This window comes from Balaenoptera borealis, assembly GCF_965194805.1.
Source record: "Balaenoptera borealis genome assembly, chromosome: 20".
Classification (NCBI taxonomy): domain Eukaryota; kingdom Metazoa; phylum Chordata; class Mammalia; order Artiodactyla; family Balaenopteridae; genus Balaenoptera; species Balaenoptera borealis.
This window is the reverse complement of record NC_138879.1, coordinates 17,672,381-17,695,816: the sequence shown is the minus strand read 5'-3', so window position 1 is coordinate 17,695,816 and position 23,436 is coordinate 17,672,381. Positions and strand designations below refer to the sequence as shown.

The 23,436-nt window shown below is 53.6% G+C and overlaps 1 protein-coding gene across 1 annotated transcript; it reads left to right on the top strand.

The window, feature by feature from the left end:
* The first annotated feature begins 1,176 nt into the window (after nucleotides 1-1,176).
* On the top strand, nucleotides 1,177-23,434 carry GPR179 (G protein-coupled receptor 179). The gene is made up of 11 exons (XM_082373538.1): nucleotides 1,177-6,004; nucleotides 7,304-7,412; nucleotides 9,012-9,099; nucleotides 9,541-9,776; nucleotides 10,576-10,644; nucleotides 11,032-11,141; nucleotides 11,429-11,667; nucleotides 11,838-11,976; nucleotides 12,615-12,720; nucleotides 13,544-13,690; nucleotides 15,154-23,434. Exons 1-11 carry the CDS (start codon nucleotides 5,211-5,213, stop codon nucleotides 20,257-20,259), a joined length of 7,143 nt encoding a protein of 2,380 aa, XP_082229664.1. The 5' UTR covers nucleotides 1,177-5,210; the 3' UTR covers nucleotides 20,260-23,434.
* The last annotated feature ends 2 nt before the right edge of the window (nucleotides 23,435-23,436 follow it).

Sequence of the window (23,436 nt, the reverse complement as noted above, 5' to 3'; positions counted from 1 at the left end):
ACTGTCGGGAGAAAAGGGGAATGTATGCATATATATAGGTACATAAGGATGTGTAGCACAGAATTTACAAATAATAATGTACATTTGCAGATTCCTTACAACCAATTTATTCTCACAGAATGCTTTCACTGATTTTTTGCCCAACTGCTGTATGGGTAGCCAACCCGTGGTTTCAGTTGACCGGGGGATGTAATCGCGACATGGATGTTGGTTGATGTCCTCTGTATCAATGTTAAGAGGAAAGTGAATAAACAAAGACGTCTTACCTGTCAATTATGGGAGCAACTTCTTTGCTGAATAGGAAAACAATTTTCAAATACTGAAAGAATATTTCCTCAAGTTTTGTGCTATACAGAATGTAATGGCTACAGACAAAACACATTCACTTAAAATCTGAATTATTTACATTTTCTCATCACTTTCTTAAATCTAGATTATCGACAAAACAATAAATCAAGTCCCTATTTGTAGCGCTTGCCGATTTCTATGGTGTAAATCTTCCCACCAAGGCTGATTTCAATCTACCATCTTGACTTTACTGAACACAGAGCATACTATTATGCAGTAGTTTCATACTATTATGTAGCAGATACAATAACACAAATAACCTCAAGAGCACAGGTAAATAATAACAGTAAAATTATTAGGAAGTGATGAGTTTTGAGAATGTATTAGCTTTGTTTTTAATATATTTAATGTTTGTATAATTTAATTTTTAATAGTTGGCTGTGTTTAGCAACTGGCTTGTAGGGAATTCCCTGGTGGTCCAGTAGTTAGGGCTCTATGCTCTCACTGCTGAAGGCCAGGGTTCAAGCCAAAAAAAAAAAAAAAAAAAACCAACTGGCTTGCAAAATTTATTCCACGCCCCCTGCAGTGGGAGTGCAAAGTCTTAACCACTGGACCACCAGGGAAGTCCCAAAATTTCTGAAATTTTAACAGTTGGCTTTCACAAACCTGTATGAGCCAGTTCCACAGTACCACTAGACCTCAGTTTTCTCATCTGCAAAATAGGGATAAGGATTGCTGCTTTGCTTACTTGCAGGCATGTTGTGAAGATCAAGTAAGTTCAAGCTTGTGTAGAGGAGGTGTGACTGGAGGCAGGGAGACCAGTTAGGAAACCATTGCAATCTTCCCATGAAGAGATGTTGAGGGATGCAAAGGATAAGGAGGAAGGATCAGCCAGCAGAACTTAGCAACTTTAGTACCTGAAGGTGCATTTAGGGGAAGATGATCCAGGGTCTGCTATGAGTTCTACAGCCAGAGAGAACTTTAAAAAAAAAAATTTACTTATTTAGCTGCATCGGGTCTTAGTTGCAGCATGTGGGATCCTTAGCCACAGGCATGTGAACTCCTAGTTGTGGCATGTGGGATCCAGTTCCCCGACCAGGGATCGAACTCAGGGCCCCTGCATTGGGAGCACGGAGTCTTAGCCACTGGACCACCAGGGAAGTCCCCAGAGAGAACCTTTTAAAATGAATATTCACCAATAGCCTGTGATTATAACCCTTCATGGTTTCCCACTGTTCTTAGGCTAAAGACAAAACTCCTTAAGGAGGCCTATGGGGTCCTGTGTCATCAGACCCCCACCTCTCTGGTCTCATCTCCCACCAGGCTCCACCTTGTTTTCTCTGCCCTGCTGTTCCACTAGCCCTGTGTCAGGCTCAAAAACATGGCCATTGCATAAGCGATTCCCTTTTCTTCAAAGGATTTTTCCCTCCCTTTTTGCTTCATAAACTCCTACTCATCCTTCAAATTAAACTTACTTCTCTCTACCTCAGGGAAATCTCCCTGCCTGGGTACTTCCTCCTCACTGAGCTCCAAGACCACTCCTTTGTTGCACTTCATTGCACAGGTGTGATTTGTTATCTATCTGTGAGGTTATTTGATTAAAGTCTGTCTTCCCTATTAAGCTGTTAGCTCTGTGAGGGCAGGGGCTTCGTCTGCTTTTTGCCCATCATGGACTCTCCAATGCCAAGGACTGCCTGGCACAGAGTAGGCCCTTGATACGTAAGCATGGAATGGTTGTTCCATGCTTGTAAGAAGCTCCTGATACAAATTCATCTCTAATTCTGCACAACAGAATTAATAACCTCCCTTGCCCATGAAAAAACTGAAGAGTTACTTACCTAAGGTCACACAGTTCAAAAAGGTGAAGTGGAATTCAAAACCAACTCTGACTCCAAAGATTATATTTTCTACCCTCTCTCCAATACCTTTTAGGTGTTACTTAGGTTTCTGGAGAAAAGAAGAGAAATTGCTATAGGACCATAGCACACCGGAGGCCTAAGAAGACCACCCAAGATCCCTGGCTGTCTCTGGAAAACTCTGGCTCCAGAACAGGTTACCCGCACGAATGCAAGGTCTGTAAGCTCCGCAGCGCCCTCTACTGTCCAGCTACTTTCCTGGCCCCAGAGGGAGGCAGACCATGTCTGCCACCTGGGGTATCTCCACCTGCCCTGAGCACACAGAGGCACAGGGGGACACACACAGGCTCTTCCTAAGGCAGAGCAAGGAATGCTGCCTTTCTCCATTTCCTGAAATGTCCAGACCTATAGCCCAGTTCCTGGAAAAAATATTGAAAATTAAGCTCCAAGCAAAGGAAGTGTATCTTTGTATGAGCTGGATTTGTGTGTGTTTGTTGGGTAGGTTTTACGTCTACATATACCTGTTTCCTGAGGGCTATATAAGTGGTCCCTGCAGTGGTAGAACCCTAGTTTAAAAGGTTTGCAAAGAACAATTCAGAGAATCTAAACCAGTCTTGAGTTCACTCAGTCATTCAGCAATGGGCTAGACTTCAGTGATGAATGAGACAGGCACGGTCTCTGCCCCTCTAGAGCTTCCCATCTAGTTTTGAGTCCTAGTCATGCCATTTCCTGGACATATTACCAAGAGCAAATAATTAAACATCTTTGAACCTGTGTTTCATTTGTAAAAATAGGTCAGTAATAATCCCCCCTTGATAGAGCTGTTGTAGGGATTAAATGAAAACTTACACGCAAATGCTACAGCACTATTCGAACATTAGTTATTATTATGAAAAGCTTCTTGGGGGAAAAAACAACTGACTATTATGTCTTCACCCAAGGTGTTCCGTTGGCCCTGGACTAACAGTAACCGGTACTAATACCAAGAACGTGGAACGGAGCACTTGCTCACCCCACCCCACCCCCTACCATCCCTCTTTCTGTTGGCACACAGGAATCAGAGAGGCAATGGATGTGTGGATGTGTGATACAGGTCTGACCCCAGACCACTCGCTGGCTTTGTGGCCTTGAGGAGGTCACTTAGCTGACATTCGGTTTTAGCTTTCGTTTCCTTCTCTATTAGAGAAAGGTCTGGGATATAGGCACTCTTAGTTCTGACATCCTAGGGATTCTGTGAAGGTTTGTCCTCTAGCCCCCATCTCTTCCTCCACCCCTTACGTTCCCAGTGAAGGTTCCCAAGCAGAACTGTTGTTTGCAGAGGCCACCGGTAAAGCAAGAGAAGTTTTTAGCCATCACCACCCAGCCCTCCCTACATAAACTCAGAGATCTGGGACATCAGAGGTTTAAGAAGCGGGGATGGGGGCAAAGTGAGAAGGGGAGAAACTAACAGATAGCACATGCACATGGGGCCAAATCACTGGGTGAGCGATCAGCGATGGGAAAGTGGTGGAAGAGGGAGGGTAGAGGAAGGCAGGGGCCTTGTTCCGTGGCTGACTTCCAAGAATCCACACCCTTCTGGATCCGAGGAGGCTGCCTCAGACAGTGCTAACTCTGAGTCTTCCAGTTATTGTGTCCGACAGAGGGAAGGATGTGAGGGGTAAGAAGACCTGGAAGAGCAAGAGAGGTTAGCCATGGTTTTCATGAAGAAAGGAAGAAGACAGGGCTTAGAATGACAAAATGAAGGTGGAAGAAGCAGAAGCAAAACTGTTCATTCTCTTCCCCCCTCCCCACCATGACCCCCTTACTCTGGGCAGTGGTTAACTCTGTGATGCAGGAGAAGGCGGGCTTCCCTGGCTGGGGAGGTGGAGACCTGGTGGAGGCTCCTGCTCTGTCAAGAGCAACAGTGTGGTCCTAGGGAAGTCCCTTCACCTCTCCGGGCTATAGTTAGGTCTTCTTGAGGTCTCTAAGGATGAATAACAGAGTGATGGTGGGGGTTTGATGGGGCACTGTAGGGGAATCAGAGCTCTGGGTTTGAGTCTCAACTCAAATGAAGCAGCTATGTGATCCTGGGTGAGTCTCTGAGCCTCACTGTCTGCATCTGTGAAATGGGGATAAGAATATTCAGCATAGGTGGGTTGGGGAAGAGTCATTGAGATAACGCACGTGAAAAACACTTTGTAAACTGCCACAGTCTGTACAAATATCAACTATGGTTCTATTGGGCTCTCTTGGGACTTCCCTGGTGGTCCAGTGGTTAAGACTCCGCACTCCCCATGCAGGGGTCCTGGGTTCAATCCCTGGTCAGGGAATTTGACCCCACGTGCCGCAACTAAGAGGCTGCGTGGCGCAGCTAAGACCCGGCGCAGCCAGATAAATAAATAAATATATATTTTTCAAAAACCCTATACTTATTGGGCTCTCTTGCCCACCCCTCGCCAACCCCAATCTCAAATTCCAGTTCAGCAGCACGGTGTCGGGGGTACAGGCAGCTAGAGCAGATTGCCAGGAGCTGCAGCTTGGCCCTTTATCATGGCCGTCGAAATTGCTGCCAGGAGGCTGAGTGGAGCAGAGGGGTGGAGAGAGGGGCACAGGCTCATCTGCGGTTGCTATGGCGCCCCATCCCGGATTTGCCCATCTCTCCTAATGGAGCAAAGGGCAGAGGTGGGGAGGGAGGAAGAGAGAGAACGACTAGTCCCTTCTGTCTCTCCCTGGAGCATCTGATGTAGGGTGGGGAGTGAGGGGAGGGAGCCTAGATATTGGATAAGAGGGGGAGGGAAGAGTGGTGTGCCAGGATTAAAAGGGTTTGCGACGAGGGGCCACACTGAGAGAGCAGGGAACACAGCCCTCATGCCTACATCCAGAAGCCAGCTGATGACGTGAAAGAGAAGAAAAAAACAAGCAAGACAGCGTGAGCATGAGAGAGAGGAAGAGAGGAAGAGAGAAAGCAAGGATAGGAGGCGTGCAAGCAGGCAGCCCCAGACTGCGGCCAGCCTCTGCCTGGGATCTCCTGAGCCTCCAATACCCCGGGCAGCCTGGACCCCGGGGTCCCTGAGAGCTGCCCCAAGGATGGGCACCAGGGCAGTGGTCATGCCTCCTCCTGTGTGGGGGCTGCTGGGCTGCTCTTTCCTCTGTGGCTGGGCTCTGGGGGGTCCGAGGCTCCTCCGCTCTCTGCCCGCGCTGTCCTCCCAAGTCAAGCCAGGATCTGTACCCATGTGGGTGCCCCCGGAGGGGGCTGAGGCAGCCCTGGCTTTTCTCTACTCTGGAGATGCCCAACAGCTGTCAGGGGCTAATTGCAGTGAGCGCTATGAAGCCCATGGGGCAGGAGCCAGACCAGGGCTCCCCCCAATCCTATGGAGGGCAGCGGGCACCATTACGCAGGCTGCCAATTTCCTCAACATGCTGCTACAAGCCAATGACATCCGGGAGTCCAGTGTGGAGGAGGATGTGGAGTGGTACCAGGCACTGGTCCGCAGCGTGGCCGAGGGGGACCCAAGGGCATACCGGGTTTTGCTGACCTTTAACCCTCCACTGGGGGCCAGCCACCTGCAGCTGGCCCTGCAGGCCACCAGGATGGGGGAGGAGACCATCCTTCAGGACTTGTCCGGGAGCAGGGTGCGGAAGGAGAGCCCAACCGGGGCCCTGGACACCCCTGACCTGCAGAAGCGGGTGCTGACCAATGACCTAGGGAGCCTTGGCAGCCCCAAGTGGCCACAGGGGGATGGATATGTGGGGGACTTGCAGCACGTGAGGCTGTCTCTTCCCTTCCTGGAATGCCAGGAGGGCCGGCTCCGTCCGGGCTGGCTTATCACACTCTCAGCCGCCTTCTATGGACTCAAGCCAGACCTCAGCCCGGAGATCAGGTAAGTGGGTTTTGTGCAGGATTTGATGCTATTGCGGATTTGTGGGGTGGGGGGCCCAAGTCCAGCCAGCTGTGCGTAGGCCATTTGGTATGCACATGTGTGGGGGACACAGGTGTGTGTATTTGCATTCAGCTGTGTATATCTGCAGTTGACTCTGGGAATCTGTAACTGTGTGTTAACATATACAGGTGTGTGTATGTACTACATATAAATCACTCCATTTACAAGTAGGTATACACGTGTGTGTGTACAGATGTGTGGACATAGCTGGGCATAGGTCCTGGCCTCCAGGTCTGAGTAGTGGGTACAAGGCAGGAGAGGGCTTGGTGCGGGAGACAGTTACAATCCATGCACTGGCTTCTCAGAGGAGTCAGATGGGCGCTTCGGGAGTGAAATTCGCTGCTCCCTAGCAATCTAGAACTGTAAAAGGAGGCTTCTGCTAGGGAAGGAGAACACTTGGGGGGAGGCTTGGAACCATTGCCTTTTCTGTCCAGGGGTTGGCCAGATCCCCAGGGCCACTCCCAATGGCTATATTCTTATATCAAGTCCTGACCCCAATAGCCTATGATACTCCTCAAATAACTGACTTCCTCCCTCAGCTGGAGTAAAGAGGTGATTGGGAGCCATGATGGGAAGGAGGGAGCAGATGGATAGTGTACCGCAAAGCATTCAACAATCGACCTTGTTTTCCCAGCTCTGTGTCCCCATTCGTTGTCCCCGGCAGAGTTCCTCTCCTGGCCACAGGCAGCCTGGCTCCTTGCCAGCTCTCTCCCCATTCAGCCCAGAGCAGGGGTTGATAGCCCTTGGGCCAGGCAGCTCTGACTCTGGGCCCCTCTATTCCATATCTCCTTTGCTGTGATCAATTCAGACCTGGTTTGGGCAGAGTGAGGGGGTGGTTAATAGCTGCGCTTTGCGTGCATGTGTGTGTGTGAGTGTGTATATACATGCTGTGGGGAAGTGTGAATATCCCTTTCAGACAGATCATCAGAGCTGCAGCTCCCATATGTCTCGCCCCCTCCCTTTCCCATTGATAGAAATCAGGAAATGCTAGCATGTTGAAAACCTGAGGGATGGGGGGCGGGGGCAGGGAAGAACCTAAGGGGAGGAGGATTGTTGCAGAGACAGCGAGGGTTAACAGCACTGGAGAAATGGCGTGCGTGTGTGCCCTCTCTCCTGGCACACTGCAGCCACTGTGCTAAAGTTTGTAGAGCTTGCATTGCCTCATAGTCTGGGGTCCAAGAACACATGTCCACCTTGGCATCCTTCACTGTACCCCTAACTGCCAATTCACTGCCCTAGGGGGCAGGTGCAGATGGACGTAGATCTTCAGAGTGTGGACATCAATCAGTGTGCCAGCGGCCCAGGCTGGTACTCTAACACACACCTGTGTGATCTCAACAGCACCCAGGTAAGGATACAGAGGGTGGGGGTGCTGGTGTCCTGCCTCCCTCCCCTTTCCCATCACTGCCATCAGGAGCAGCTGACAAAGGCACACCAGCCTCTCCGGGCTTCAGGGAAGTTCCTACTGATAAGATAGATAGAGATGAGATACCAGGCTTTTTAAGAGTGAGGACACATACAGCCTAGCCCCTTCCCCCACCCGAGACAGCCACCTTCATTCCTTTGCATTCTCAGTGTGCTCCCTGTCTGCTCTCCCTTCTGGTACTGGGTGCTCCAGGATCCCTTCCCAGGACCGCCTCCTGAGCCTCTATTAATCGTCCCCTTTCCTTCTCCTGAGCCACATTCTCCATGTCAACAGAGCTCTGGGCTCCTTCTGACCCACAAAGGATGTTCTGTTGGGTGTTTGTTGAAATAAGTAGAATTGCTGGTTGGGGTGTAGGAGGAGACTAACCAGAGAAGGAACTTGAAGAGCTCTGGGACTGGTAAAGGTGATGGAACCCAGGCGAGATGCTGGCAAAATCAAAGCCGTGGATGCAGGAGAATCTGGATAATGGAAAGCAATGGTTGGTAATCCTGCAAACCCAGTACTGGGAAACTGGCAGGTCAGTGAACTAATCCACTCCACAGTTACACTGACTGCATGCTTGTTCCTGAGCTGAACCAAAGCCAAGGGGAGCCCTGCAGGCTGCTGGGAGGTGTGGTGGGTTTGGGCATCTGTTGCTCTTCAGGTCACATGTGTTTGGAGCTATCAGTCCAGGGATGGATAAGGACTCCCATTGTCCAGTGCACTTTTAAACCCAGCCACATTCGTGTCTCTGGGTATGCATTTGTCTATGGCAGGAACAGAACATTTTCCAGTGGTCTGAGTAAGAGGGGAAGCTGGGCCACGATTTCAGAAGCACCTTCTAGGGGCTGCATATGTAATCTTCCTTCCTTTGCCCCACTGCTGTCTGTTCCCAGCCACTCCCTACAGCAGGTCTGACCTCATCCACGGGCTCATCTTCCCTGCCTGGCTCTGAGGTCTGCTCTGTCCCCTGCTGGGCAAACATCAATGGGTGGAGGTGGAATAAAGAGCTGGCCTTGGCATCCCACCAGCCTGGCATTAGCCTGGCATTAGGGCTGGGGAGAGCAGTCCTGCGCCAAAGCCAGATGGCCCTGATGGAGGAAGCTGCTCCTCCATGGGGGCCTTTTCAACCCACCTGTGTGCCAAAGAGGGAGGCTGATGGAGACCCTTGAAGCAGGATGTAGGCACACAGGTGTGGTTGAGCTCAGATTTCTCCCTGCTTCCACCTCCCCAGCGCCTTGCTCTAGCATCAGCTGGGCACTGGGAAATGGCACCTGTGAGGCTCCTGTCAGGGCCAGTCTGAATAAAAGGGTGATCCATCTCCATACTCTTTGCTTGGAGGTCTCTTTGAGAAGAGAGGCAGTGGTGGGGGCAGAGTAGGGTTTCCAGGAATGGAAGGCTTCCCAAGGGCTGGGGTGGCTTTCTGGTGGGGCTCCCCAGTGTAGACCCAGGGGCCGTGGATAGGAAGGTAGATGCACCCTCCGTCTCTTCCCAGGAGGGAAAGCCTCATATAAATACCGATTGTGTTTGTCATCCCCACAGTGTGTCCCCCTGGAGAGTCAGGGCTTTGTCCTTGGCCACTACCTCTGCCGCTGCCGACCTGGCTTCTATGGGGCAAGCAGCTCCGGGGGTATGTAACTATGCGGAGGGCCAGGAAGGTGTTTTACAGGCTGGGCTGATTGGAGGGGGGCATCTGGGGAAGAAAGGCAGGTTGGGGTGAGACACTGGGAGAAAACTCATGGAGCAAGGGAAGAATGTCGAGAGAAGCAGGAGAGGCAGGCAGGGTCCAATTTGGGGGTGTCTGTTCCTTCCGAGAATGAGCTTATAACATGCCAGTCTGATGCAAGCTGACCTCGCAGTGAGTCCTAGCCTGGCATCACCTCTTCCTGTTACCCTGCCTTCCCCTGAAAGTACCCACTTCTTCATTCCTACCCATCCTGACGCTACCCCAGGGGCCACAGACCATAAGAGGGCAGGGAGAGAGCTGTGGTGACCATTGGGAGAGAAGGCTGGGGGGTCTCAGGATGTCCCAGCCATGCCCCTCTCCCTGCACCCATCTTGTTCTTTATAGGCTCGGAGGAGGGTGCTGCCCAGCCTACCGGGCAATTCGGGTCCCCTCAAGGCAGCTCCGGGAGGCTGCTGCGGTGCCAGCCATGTGCTGAGGGCTGCTCCAGCTGCCTGGACGCCACGCCGTGCCTGGTGGAGGAAGCCCCCGCGCTGCGGGCAGTGGTGCTGGCCTCTCAGACGTGCTGCATGCTGGCCGTCTTCCTGAGCATGCTGGTCTCCCATCGCTGCCGCCAGAGCAAGGCAAGGGAGGCCCCACAGCTCTCCTCTACACACGTGTCCTACCCATCCTGAGTCTCTAGCATCGACCGGAGACCAGAGACTACCTAAGACTAGAACTTGAGAGAAATGGGTTCTGGCCCTGATTCTTAATCTAACTCACTATGTGACATGAGGCAAGTGACCTCACCACCTTAGACCTGTTTCCTCACCTGATCAATGAAGGCATTGGACTTGATTCAAAACACTGTGTAGGCACTAGGGGAAGTGATCTGGCCCCTCAGACATGTAAATAAAATGACAGCACAGCAAAACAGGGGCCAGGATAGAGGTGTCAGTTGCTGTGGCAGCTCAGAGAGGGGACCCAGTCACCCTGCCTGAGATGGCGTGGGAAGACTTTCTGGAGAACGTGACATTTGAGCCAAAGTTGACGGTCAACTGACAGAGAAGCGAGTTTCTAGACAAGGAGGCAGTCTGACCCAAAGCTTGGAGGAAAGCCTGAGATCCCTTCTAGCTCCAGCAACCTCTGATTCTAGCCCAGGTCTGCAGCAAGGCCCAGGCTGGGACTGGGAGGGGCATGGGCCTGGGGTGGCAGGAGCTATATGAAACCTTTGCCTTAGCCAGCCTTAGTGCCAGTGGAGCTAAGAGCCTGCGGTGAGAGTGGCTGTGGATGGAGAGGGCAGAGCTAATGTTACAGGGTGAAGCTTTAGCCCAGGGCCCTGGGGTGACCCCTCAAACAGGCCTGAGACCCTCCTGTACCATCCTCCAGGCTCTGTCCTCTTGCTGCCCTGCTTACATACCTCTCTCTTTCCTGTGTTTACAGAGGATCCGGGCATCTGGAGTGGTACTGCTGGAAACCATCCTTTTTGGATCCCTGCTGCTCTACTTCCCTGTGAGTCTGTGGCCAGAGGTTGACCCCACCTCCCAGGATCCCCCATAGTCCCAACCTGGTACCCTCCAAGCCCCAGAATCCTTCCTCTCTGCCCTGTTGGGGGGATTCAGAGACCTCAATATCCTCTAATTCATACCCACAAATGACAGGCTGGTCTAGTGAGCTCTGGAACCAAACAGCCAGGCTTAAAAGGAGCTCTATGACCTGCTGTGTGACTTAGGACAAGTTGCCTAACCTCTCTGATAACAAAGCTGCTCCTTTGCAGAATGGAGGTGATGATGCCCTCTATGACAAGGCGGTTAGGAGGATCAGCAATGTGTTTAGCATGGGCCTGGCACACAGTGGAAGTGCAGTGGAGAGCAACTATTTTTGCCCCCTCCCCACCAGGTCTTCATCCTGTACTTCAAGCCCAGTGTATTCCGCTGCATCGCCCTCCGCTGGGTCCGGCTGCTGGGTTTTGCCATTGTCTACGGCACTATTATACTCAAGCTTTATAGGTAGGGTCTGGGGCAGAGCTTGCTCTCACGCTGCTCACTCCAGGCTACCCCAGCTCATTTACGGAATGAAGTTCTTCACAGCCAGACCCCTACCAGCTCTACTCCTCTGTGCCCCCAAGGCCTGCTCCCATCACTATGGCCCTCCCCTCCGTGTAACTTTTTTGGGGGTAAGAGGAGGCGGTGAACCATGGAAGGGATGGGAGGACAGGGATGTGAGGAGGGAAGGGAAGCCAAGGCCAGCGGCATCTCCCCTCCTGCATCCACCCGCCACACTCTAACCCTTGCAGAGTGCTCCAGCTGTTTCTGTCTCGAACGGCCCAGCGGGGCCCCCACCTGAGCAGTGGGCGGCTGCTGCAGCGTCTGGGGCTGCTTCTGCTGCTGGTGCTGGGCTTCCTGGCGGTATGGACAGCGGGGGTCCTGGAGCAAGGCGTTCAGCACACGTCCCTGGTGGCGCGAGGCCACACCCACACAGGCCGCCACTTCTACCTCTGCCACCACGACCGCTGGGACTACATCATGGTTGTGGGTGAGCTGCTTCCACTGAGCCCAGCCTCACTCTGGTCCCCCTCCCTGTACCTCCAGGGGTCCTCCTGCCTTGTACCTGGACCCCTGGACTGGGCTCCCCCCAGCACGGCCTGCAGAGAAAGGGGTGCATGGCGGCTGAGGTGGTACCCGGCCCTCCTCATCTCCCCACAGCCGAGATGCTGCTCCTGTGCTGGGGCAGCTTCCTCTACTACGCCGCCCGGGCTGTTCCCTCAGCCTTCCACGAGCCGCGGTACATGGGCATCGCCCTGCACAATGAGCTGCTGCTTTCTGCTGCCTTCCACGCAGCCAGGTGAGGACGGGCCCTCCTACCCACCACGCCTCCCACCCTAACACCACTCCTCACCTCTCCCAGGTGAGGGTACCCCCATCCCACAGCCCTCCTTGCAACACCTACTACGCCTCAGCAAGGTGAGGAGGGCCCCACCTGTAGCTTCTCTCCCTACCCCACAGACACCCTTCCTGTAACCCATGTCTCACCCAACACCCGAGAAGAGGAAGCATGCTCCACTCCTAACTCCTCTCCCATTCCACACGCCCCCCCCCGACTCTCCTCCACATACAGGCTCCATTCTCCCTGCCTTCTTCCCCCTCACACCCCAACTGTCCTTGCAGCAGGCCTGCTATGAGTGTCCACAAGGATCTGGCCCTGTGGTAAAGGTAGAATCAACCCACAGGGTGGTCCATAACAGAGTTAAGTGCTATAAGCAGCCAGAGAAGGCAAGCTGGAGTAGTCTGGGAGGGCTTCTCAGAGGTGGAGATTAACGTGAGCCCTGAGGTGGGAGGGCAGGAAGAAGGAAGAGTGCCCTCCTCACTGCACGGAGCACCTCTAGGAGATCAGGGCGGGGCCTGGGGAGGACAGCCACTGAAACAGGTGAAAGAGGCCACTCCCACCTGTAGCTAACCATCCCCTTCCCACCTCACCCTCAGGTTTGTACTGGTTCCCTCCCTGCACCCAGACTGGACGCTCCTCCTCTTCTTCTTTCACACCCACAGTACAGTCACCGCCACACTGGCTCTGATCTTCATCCCTAAGGTGAGGTCTTCCCCTGGCCTCGATGTGAGGCAGACGCAGCCCCTTTGCCAGGGGCACTGTGGTACTGCTGTGCCCACAGCACCCTCTCCAGGCCAGGGTGAGAATGACACCCTGGGCCCTGAGGGATTTGGGCCCTAAGCAAGGAGCCCACTTAGGAGTCACGGAAGGAATCTCCGTCTCCAATACCTGGGCAAGGGAAATAAGAGCTAGAGCCAGGACTTTCCTGGTGGCGCAGTGGTTAAGAACCCACCTGCCAATGCAGGAGACACGGGTTTGAGCCCTGGTCCCGGAGGATCCCACATGCTGCGGAGCAACTAAGCCCGTGTGCCACAACTACTGAGATTGCGCTCTGAGAAGCCCACGCACTGCAATGAAGAGTAGCACCCGCTCTCCGCAACTAGAGAAAGCCCACACGCAGCAAGGAAGACCCAACACAGCCAATAAATAAATCAATAAATAATTTAAAAAATAAAAATAAAAACACTTGGAGTTAAAAAAAAAAAAAAAGAGCTAGAGCTGAAGGGAGTCCTTGTAATACAACTGGAAGGTTGGCAGACTCTGAAAATCAACTCAGAAGCAGTTACAGAAAGATAGGTGGCGGGGGGGGAAGTTAAAGGACATGGCTAGGAATTGTGGGGGCAGGGCATTGAGACCCCTGGTCTCTGAGCTAGAGAAAATCAGGAAGGAGAGGGAACAATACTCCTTGGACCCCCAGAATTCCAAATCAGAGGGGGGGGGGGTGAAGATTTATGGAGTAAATACATATGCCACGGGGCAGGGGGCCAAGGTGAGTCTTTTTCCCGATCATGCCCACCATGGCCAGATCCGGAAGCCGGGGGCTCCTCCCCGAGAGGAGATCTTGGATGAGGTGTACGAGGATGAGCTGGACCTGCAGCGCTCAGGCTCCTACCTGAACAGCAGCATCGCCTCAGCCTGGAGCGAGCACAGCCTGGACCCTGGAGACATTCGGGTAGGTGCTGCCCTCCCCGCCTCCTCTTGATGCTACTTAGGGACTGGGCAGGGGGCACAGCTGCCCTGCCACCCGGGCTGTGTGCCACCGCAGGTCCCCTCTCCTCCCCATAGCTTTTCCTCTAAGACCCGCCTCCCTCTCTTCTCCACCATTGCCCTAAGTTGCTTCCCCTGACTCTACTTGAAGGAGGCCACACAGTGGATAGACCCCCCCTCCCCCCAAAACCCCAGAACCCAGATTCCTGAGGCCCACTTGGCAAGGTAGAGGCAGAACCATGAGTGGAGCTCAAATCACCTTTGTCTCCTGTGTCCTCCACTCCCACTCAGCAGGGCCACCACGACGGGCAGCCTAAGAAACCCCTCAGTCCCCAACATACCAGGCAGTTAGTGACCCTAAGGCCATTGGGGCTGCGTAACTCAGGCAGTGAGTGGCTACCAGGGATTTCCACAGCAGGATCCCCTTTCCCTGGACCCAGCAGTGTTAGAGAAAGGAAGTTCTTCCTGAGTCTTACATCAGGAGAGCATCCTTACCGTATTTTTCTGCTTAAGAATATCATTATAGTCACAGAAACCCTAATGAGAGGCTCAGAGGGTAGGATATAAAGAGACCTGGCGGTAAAGCCCATTGTCTTGTAGAACCTGCATGTGGGAACAGTCCCAGGAAGCCATTTTGTCCATCCCTCCACCTCCCCTGGGGCCCCCTCCACAACTGACTTGTTTACATCCCTCAGTTCCTTCCTTGTCTCAACTGCCTTTGTCTCTCTTTCCTCCGTATCCTCCTCATCCTCTGAGCTCTGCCTGCCCTGCCGCCTGCCCCCTGGGGATAGGCTGAACTGAGACCCCAATCCAGCAGGCAGGCCAAAGAGTGGAGGCACGCTGCCACAGAGACACCATCCTTGACCCTCCAGTATGGGGAGCCCACGTACCTCCCCTATGCTGGCTGCGGGGAGAGATCCGAAGTACAAAAGACTTTCAAAGCCCCATTCCGTCACTTACACCTGAATATGGCAGTTTTCACGCCCACGGGTCCCACCACCAATCTCATATAATCCTCTTAAGAAAGTGAACACTAGGCAGCCAGTTTTCCTTACTTTATTGAAGCAGAGGCTCAGAGAGGGCAAGAAAATAGCCTGGAGGCACATGATGGGTCAGCAGCCTCAAACCCAGGTTTCCTGCCCCCCAAGCTGGAGACGTCCCACCAGACCACAGTGCCCAGAGAAGGCAGTGGTGCGCTGAGGCCTCGGAGCTGAGCGGGTCGGGCTCGGGAACTAGGTTGTTGGCCCTGCAGGACGGAGAGGTGAATTCTGAGTTTTAAAAGCTGGGAAGGGACACAGCTTGGTGGGAGAGAGATTCCCCCAGAGAAAATGGTCTGAGCAAGGGGTGAGGGGCAGAGCAGCGCCGCCAGGGGGATGGAGAGCTTGGCTCTCACCGCCAGCTCTGCTCCCCCGGTCCCCCCGCCCCCAGGACGAGCTGAAGAAGCTCTACGCCCAGCTCGAGGTCCACAAGACCAAGGAAATGGCCGCTAACAACCCGCACCTGCGCAAGAAGCGAGGCAGCTGGCGCCAGGGCCTGGGCCGCTCCTTCATGAGGTACCTGGCCGAGTTCCCCGACGCCCTGACCCGCCAGCACTCCCGGGACTCGGGCTCCCCGGCCCGCCGCAGCCTGCCCGGGGGCTCCTCCCGCCGCCGGCTGCTCAGCGCCAGGCTGCTCAGCGCCAGCCTCCGGGAGCCCGCCGCGCCGCCGGCTCTGCGCAAGTCCCGCAGCACCTGCGAGCAGGACCGCGATCCCCGCGGGGAGCAGCACCCGCCTCTGCTCGACTCGCTGCTGCGGAGGAAGCTGGCCAGGAAGGGCCCGCAATCCGAGAGCCGCGAGTCGGCGGCAGCGCCGCCCGCGCTGAGCTTCAGGTCGGCCAGCGCCCACAATCTGACGGTGGGAGAGCGGCTGCCCTGCGCCCGGCCCGCCTCGCTGCACAAGTCGCTGAGCGTCGTGGCTGGCTCCAGGGAAAAGGCCCTGCTCGAGGCCAGCCAGGCCTACCTGGAGGAGACCTACCAGCGGGCGAGGGAGCGGGAGGAGAGAAGGAAGGCAGAGGCCGCCCTGGCCAGCCCAGCGCGGAGGCCCTCGGCCTGGAGGCTGGAGCGAGCTCGAGCGACTCCCCTGTCGGCCCCACCTTCCCCGGCCAAGAGGAGCAGCGTGGACAGCTCCCACGCCTCCAGAAAGCTGCACGAGGAGGCCGTGAGAAGGCTGCCCCACCGGCCCATCCAGCACCAGATCTCCACACCCATCATGGCCACGTCCGGGGTGGGCCTGGGGGAGCCGGGGATGCTGTCTCCCACCTCCACCTTATCTCTGGCCCTGCTGCCAGCTCCCGCCCCTGCCCTGGCACCCATCCCAGTACCCCCACAAAGCCCCAGCCTACTCACCTACATCTGCCCCTGGGAGAATGCAGAACTGCCATCGAAGAAAGAAAATGTGGCTCAGCAAGTCCCCTCGGGGCCAGAGCGAGGCAACCACTCTCCCGCCCCAGGTCGGGCCAGGCTCTGGAGGGCCCTCTCTATAGCAGTAGAGAAGAGGGGGCCTGGGGAGAACGGGATGGACACAGAGGACAGGTGTCTCCAGGGGGAAGCTGATGAGGATGAGGACAGGCCCAAGGTCTTCTCTAAATCCCACAGCCTCAAGACCCCTGTTCAGCAGGGTTCCATGCGTAGTCTGGGACTGGCTATCAAAGCTCTGACCCGTTCTCGGAGCACATACAGAGAGAAAGAGAGCGGGGAAGGGAGTCCTGAGAAGGAGGAGAAGGGCCGAGCTTTGGGAGAGGGTGTGAGGGCATGTCCCAGATCTCCCAGGTCAGGCCGGCCCAAGGCGGTGAGTAAGCAGGCCGCGCTTGCCCCCTGTGATGACGAGGAGTCCCTCCAGAACCAACAGAACGCTCACACAAGCAGAATGCTCCAAGTCTGTCACCAGGAGGGCAGCAGGGAACAAGAAGACAGAGGCAGGAGGCCATCCCAGGGTCTAGGGGAGGGGAAGGTTGCGAGAGCAGGTAAAACAGGGCCTACCACACTGAGGCCAGTCAGGCAGGGCACAGTTAGGGACAAAAATGTTAAGCAAGCAAAAGCAGCCCCTGGGGGGTGGCGGGAACTGCCCAAAGCTGGCCTCCAGCCCCTGGGCAGTGCTGACCAGAGGGTGACAGATGTATGCCCCTGGGAAGTCACCGAGTCAGAAACGTGTCAGCCTGACAGTAGCAACAAGGCCGAAATCTGCCCCTGGGAGGTGAGTGGAGTCCCCGAGGAGGAGGCACTGAGGCAAGATCTAGATGCCTCCCAAGATGAGAGGGGGAAAGCCTCAGAAAAATCAGAACCCAAAGATGTGGTTGCCATTGCTCAGAAAAAGCCAGAGAGGCTGGTCAGGGGACAGGAGGCAGTGTGTCCCTGGGAGAGTGCCGATCCTGGGGGTCTGTCCCCTCGGTCAGCCCCTCAGGACTCTGACAGAACCAAGGGCAGGTCTGAGACAGTGGGCAGTGTGGAGCCTAGAGAGGTAGAGACACGACCGTGGGAAGCCGCTGGCCCAGGAGCTTGTACACCTGACATCACCAAGGCAGAGCTCTGTCCCTGGGAGGCCAGTGAAGGAGGAGAGAATGAGAAGCCGTCCCAGGAGGGAGTAAAGAAGCTCCCCCAGGCAAAGCAGAAAATTCCCAAGAAAGCAATCTTCTTGGAAGAACAGAAACTGGGCGAAGGGTTGGAATCTCTTTGTCAGTGGGAAAGGACAGACTTCCGGGGCCCCTCAGCAGTCTCTACTCAGGCCCCGGGAACCCCCGGGCGCTCGGGGAGTTTGGGCAGTAGCATCGCTGAGGTGTGTCCATGGGAGGCGGGAGATGCTCCTGCTATCGGGAAAGCAGAGATTTGTCCCTGGGAGCGGTGTGAGGAGGTAGTAGGGAAGGAAATGATGAGTCAGAGGACAGGTGGAGAATCTCTCCAGGAAAAGGGAAAAACCTCCAGAAAAGGGAGCTTTGGAGAGACATCAGAACAAACTGGGAAAGCAGTGCAGAAATTTAGTCAACAGCAGGAGTCAGTGTGTCCCTGGGAGAGCACAACCCCTGGGCACTCCAGCCCACATCTAGAAAACTCCTCATCCAAAGCTGGTGGCCAACTCCTCAGCAAGGGAGGAAGCAGAGCAGCGCAGGTATGTCCACGGGAAGATCTCAGGTCAGAGGCAAAGGAAGCAACACCTGCCAAGGCAGAAATCTGTCCCTGGGAGGTGAATGAAAGAACAACAGAGGACTGGACATCGGGACAGGCACCAAAAGGAGAATCTCAAAAGGACAAGGAGAAGACGCCTGGAACATCAGGAATCAAAGATAGCACAACTTGGGAAAAGCCTGAGGGACAGATGCAAAAGCAGGAAGCAGTCTGTCCCTGGGAGAGGGTGGACCCTGGCAGCTTCTCCCCACAACCTGGTCCTCGAGACACAGATAGACCCAAAGCCACTTTCCAGATGTCAGGCAGTATGGGAAGCAAAACTGCTGAGATCTGTCCCTGGGACGCGGAGGAAATCCTGCCTGCTGAGAAGGCAGAGATCTGTCCCTGGGAGGTGAGTGCTGGAGCAGGGGAGAAAAGGGCTTTGGGAAGTGAGGCCATTAGGCAATTTCCAAATGATACAGGAAGGGCTTCTGCAGATTTTGGACCTGGAGAGAGAGCTGTTACTGCTCCAAAGAAGCCAGAGAGGCAGGCCCGGGAGCGGGAGGTGGCCTGCCCCTGGGAGAGCTTGGATCCAGGGGGCTGCTCTCGGCATTCCGACACCCTGGGCACCAACAGACCAAAAGCTGGGCTCCAGGTATTGGACCGTGCGGGGTGCAGGCCAGCTGAGGTGTGTCCCTGGGAAGCAGAGGGAGCGCCTACCAGTGAAAAAGCCAAGATCTGTCCCTGGGAGGTGGATGAAGGAGCCCCCGGGAAGGAATCGGAACAAGAGATGGAGACTGATTCCATGGGGCAGAGGGAGAAAACTCTAGAAAAGGGGAGACTCACCTCCCTGGGAGAAGACATATCAAAATGGGAGACAAAACTGAGTCAAGAGCAGGAAGCTCTGTGTCCTTGGGAGAAGGACTTGAGGACACCCTCCGCTCAGGCCCCCGAGGTCTCAGACTTGTCCAGCAGCGGGAGTAGCAGAGTGGCAGAGGGGCACGCCTTGGACGTGAGTGATGAAGCAGCACAGAAAGGGGACCTGACACAAGACCCAAAGATGGGCTCCTTCCCAGAACAAGCAGAGAAAGCAGAAGTCACTGCTGAAGATGGGGAAAAAGCAAGCAATGAGCTACGACCTATCTGTCCACAGGAGAGCACGGCCCCGGCGGGCTCTTTCTCCCACCCAGACAGTCACTGCCCTGACCAACCTAAAGCCGGTGCTCAGACACTGCTCAGCGCTGGGGGCAGGCACGCCGAGGTCTGCCCGTGGGATGCTCCTGCCACGGATGCTCCCAAACCTGACAGCGGCGCCAAAGCTGAGACCTGTCCCTGGGGGGTGACCGAAAGAATCCCTGAGGAAGGGGTGTCGAGACAGGATGGAGAAGGGGAGCCTCAAGAGGAGAAGGAGAAAGCCCCAGAAAAACCAGAGCACAAAGCTGTGGCCGTTCAGGCAAAGTCAGAGAGTGCAGATGGGAAACAGGAGGCTGTGTGTCCCCAGGAGAGTCAAGATTGTGGGGGTCTGTCTCCACAACCAGCCCCACAAGCTTCTGACAGAAGCAAAGAAAGTTCCCAGGCAGCAGGCAGCGTGGGGGCCAGAGTAGCAGAAGTGTGTCCATGGGAAGCAGAAGAGGCTCCCCCTGATAAGAAAACAGAAATCTGCCCTTGGGAGGTGAGTCGAGCAGCAGAGAAAGGGGGACTGGAACAAGAGGTGGAGAGAGAATCTCAAGGGCAAGGAGAGACGTTCCTGCAAAAGGCAGGATCTGGAGGGACTGAAGAACACTTTTCAGAAGAAGTAAAAGTCAACAGAGAGCGAGAGACGGTCTGTCCTTGGGAAGGCACAAGGTCAGAAGGACTCTCCCCCCAGCCAGACGCTCCAGACATGGACCAACCCAAAGTCAGTCCCCACAGAGCAAGCAGTATGGGGAGCAGGATGGCAGAGCTATGTCAATGGGAAGTCACAGATCCAGAAGGAAATAAAATAAAGGGGACCATGGCAGACATCGATATATGTCTTTGGGAGGTAACTGGAGCCCCATCTGAGGAATCTGGCCTCCTGGCTTTAACAGAAACTCAGACAGAAAAACTCTGCCCCACAGCCCCTGAGAACCCACCATGCCTTTTAGTCCACAGACCTCTGGGTGGCTTCCTTCCAGAAGGCAAAAGCCCCTGCCCCAAAGTGAGCAAGCCAGCCAGTACTTTTACTCTGGAAGGTGTCAGAGAACTCCAAGTACCTTCAGAACTTGGGCCGAGGACCAGCTTAGTCCCAGAGCCAACTCTCCAGGAAGCTAAGGCTCAGAAGTCTTCCTCCTTAACCGAAGACCAAGGAGAAGTAGCTTCTAAAGCTCAACACGAAGAACTCACCCCTCCAACTGTCTATCCTTGGGACTGGGAGTAACAACTCCATCAGGTGAGGTGAAACATTGGGTGGCTATCTTTTAGAAGCCAAGGTCCTTTCCAAGTCCTAGGTGTTTCAAAAAAACTGAATCAAACACACTTGGCCACTTTCTCTCTCCAAGGTGGCCAGAAGTCAACTCATTCCAAGACAAATTGTACAAAAAGGGTTTAGCTCAGACCCCAAAAGTTAATCCCATCCCCTCTTTACTTCCAACTCTTCTTCCTGCTCCAGAGAACAAGGGCTGGACCTTCTACTTCTAATGAATCCTCCCATCCAGCTAGAATACTCAACACAAGCCGTCTGTGACAGGACACTCACTTGTAAAGCCAATGTTAGTGATAAAAGGAAGTCAGCTGTGCCCAGCCCACATTTTCTCAAAAGCAGACCCATTCTTCTGTGAAGTCTACGAAGGACGTTTTTTGAGAAGAAACTAAACCACGCAAGGCATTGGCAACATAGGGGCTGAGGATTACGGAAGGTTATAAAGGTCACCATAGGAAGCTTAGAAGCCACTTATTCAAGTTCAAAGATAAATCAGGGGGAAAACTTAAATGGCTCAAAAGAGGTGCCTGAAATGCCTTAAAGATCCTGTCATTTTGACTTTGGATCTCCAGGTTCTGCTTTATTCTCTCATACCTGCCCTGCTTGACTGCTGAAGTACAGAGAATCAAGCACACTTACGTCAACATCTGGCATCCAAAGCAACATCAGAGACAGAGAGCATAAAGGGAAAAGCAATTGCTCCAGGTCCTTCCCACGCCAGCTTTAAGTTTAAGCCCAGTTTAAGAAGTATGACTCTTACAAGCCTTTTCAGATGGCCTTCCCTCCTTCCTGCCCCATCTTTTGCCAATCTGCAGAGTTCATCCCACTGCCTCATCCTCCTAGCCTTTCAGCGCTGTCATCAAAGGGACCCCTCTCTGTTGTCAAATGCAACTGGAGCCGGGGGGAATTTCTGGTTCCAATGCAAGAACCACTCCAAATCACTTGCTCAGTAACAAGAGGCCCACATCAGTCTCTTTCCCGAGAAGCCCGAGAAAGAAAGGAGGTCCTGTTTACAGCCAGCACTTTAACTGCCCTCAGAAATAGTGCTATGAGGCAGGTTAGAGGCCTGAGGGCCAGGGAAAGGGCATCGTGTAAATACAAAGCCTCCTTTCTTAGGGAGCTCTCTCTCGTTCTTAGCTCGGTTCAATTCTCTCAAGTCAATTCAGGCTACCCTTACTTAAGTGGTCCTAGATAACAGAGTGCTGGAATTAGGTGATACTACCAGAGGGGAATGAGGAAGGAGAAAAACATTGGTCACAGACGTCCCAGGATTGGCAGGGGTGAGGTGGGGGTGGACATAGGCAGACTATAAACATGGCACAGGGGCCCACCCTCTAACTGGACAGATACTGATGCCATTCACCAGGAGGAAAAAGACAAAAGAAGGGGACCAAATACCCAATGGGGAAAATACCGGTCTGCATGTAAATACTCTGGGCAGCTACAGGGCTTCACAGAAAAAGGAGCAAAGTGCTCCATTTCCAAAAAGAAGAAGGAATGGAGTAACCCACTTTCAGAGACCAGAGGCCCTTGTTCCTTATCTAGGCCTTCCCTCTTACCTAGGTCCCCTGCCCTAGGCTTCCAGAGCAGTAACTAAAGTGTGCTGTTTTCCTGGGCTCTAGCTAGTTAGCCTCACAGCTTCCGAGCCAATGCAAATTCTGCACCTCAGAACAATCCCACTGGGTCTGGACTAGCTGGGAACAGAAAAGTTGTCCCTCTAACCACAGTTGTGAAATAAACCATGGGGGAAAAAATAAAGAATGCTTTTTCTTGACTATTGCAGTTGTTTCTAGCTTATTCACTATGGTGATTTTATTTTTTCAATGTTTCTAAACATTAATAGTAGATAGATAAGGAAAGAACAATGCCTGCTCTAAAGCCCAAGGTAGCCACATGGCAGCCTTCAGGACCATGGGACTGTCTGGCTAATTCTCAGCCAGTGCCCAGCTACATGGGTGGCACTGCAGATGGTCTCTGCCTGGCCCTTCAAGCCAATCCTGTACATCTGGGCCATCTGCTCAGCTGGATTTGATCCCAAGGGGAAATGAAAATTGCACTTATCCTCTGGCTCCCTGGTGGCAACTATTGCTCAGCTGCTATTTAGGATTATCTAGAGACCCCTGAGACAGAGATAGGGGAGTGGGGTGAAACAGCTTATTTGAAACACTGTTTTTTAATATATTCAGAGAAATCAAGACGTCGTTTGGCCATTAAGTGTGCTTTGTTTCTGTTTCCCTACCCTCCCAGGATTGCCTCCCCTTACTCCATACTCCCCAGCTGTGGATCCTACGCAAAGCACTTCCCTTCTCATTTTGCCTTAATCCAGGGCTCAGGCAAATAGGATATGATCAAACCTCACTTGGGCAGCAATGCTGGAAACTGATGTACGTTTTAAGCCAAAAGGGTTGAAACTAAGTAGCATGATGAGGGTGGCTGCTGTGGATTAACCTACTAGCGCTGCCTCTTCCCTAAGCATACACATCTTGTTTCTATGGTCAGCACTCAGCAGCTGTTATTAAAACATCAGTTTTCCCCAGTGAGGCCTGGTCTGTTTGCTGCTTTGCTGAAATGGTAGCTTTACAGAGACTGAGGAGTCAGGTTATTCTCAACCTGATTCCAGTTTCTTTGGACTCTTATCTCAAGACAAGGTCAGAACAGATTAATCCTTAACCCAAGTGATAAACTCCTTAAAAGAAAATACTAGACTTGAAAAACAGAAACACAAGAATGAAGGTCCTGATTTTTAAGGGGAGCCCTCATGGGCTGATCAAAGTAATAGTACTATAAACCAAGCTTGCTGCTGGGACAGTGATTTCCCTTGTCATACCTCAGATGACCCAGGACACGAGCATGAGAAGTCCCACGTCCTCCTCCAGCTGGAGCTAACGAACAAGAAGGGGCTGGGCTGTTTCACTCTACACAGGTCCATATTCTGGTATCTTTGCCTCCAAATTTGGGCTGGAAAAAAAGTCACCATCTCCAAAAGGTGCTAGAAATCAGGGAACTAAATCTTACTGATGGATTTCCCAAATGTATCCACACTACCATGGCCCCTTCCTCCTCTAACGCTTCCTGGGATCACACCAGGATGCAGCTGATAATTAAGAACAAAATCCAAAGGCTGAGGGCTAAATG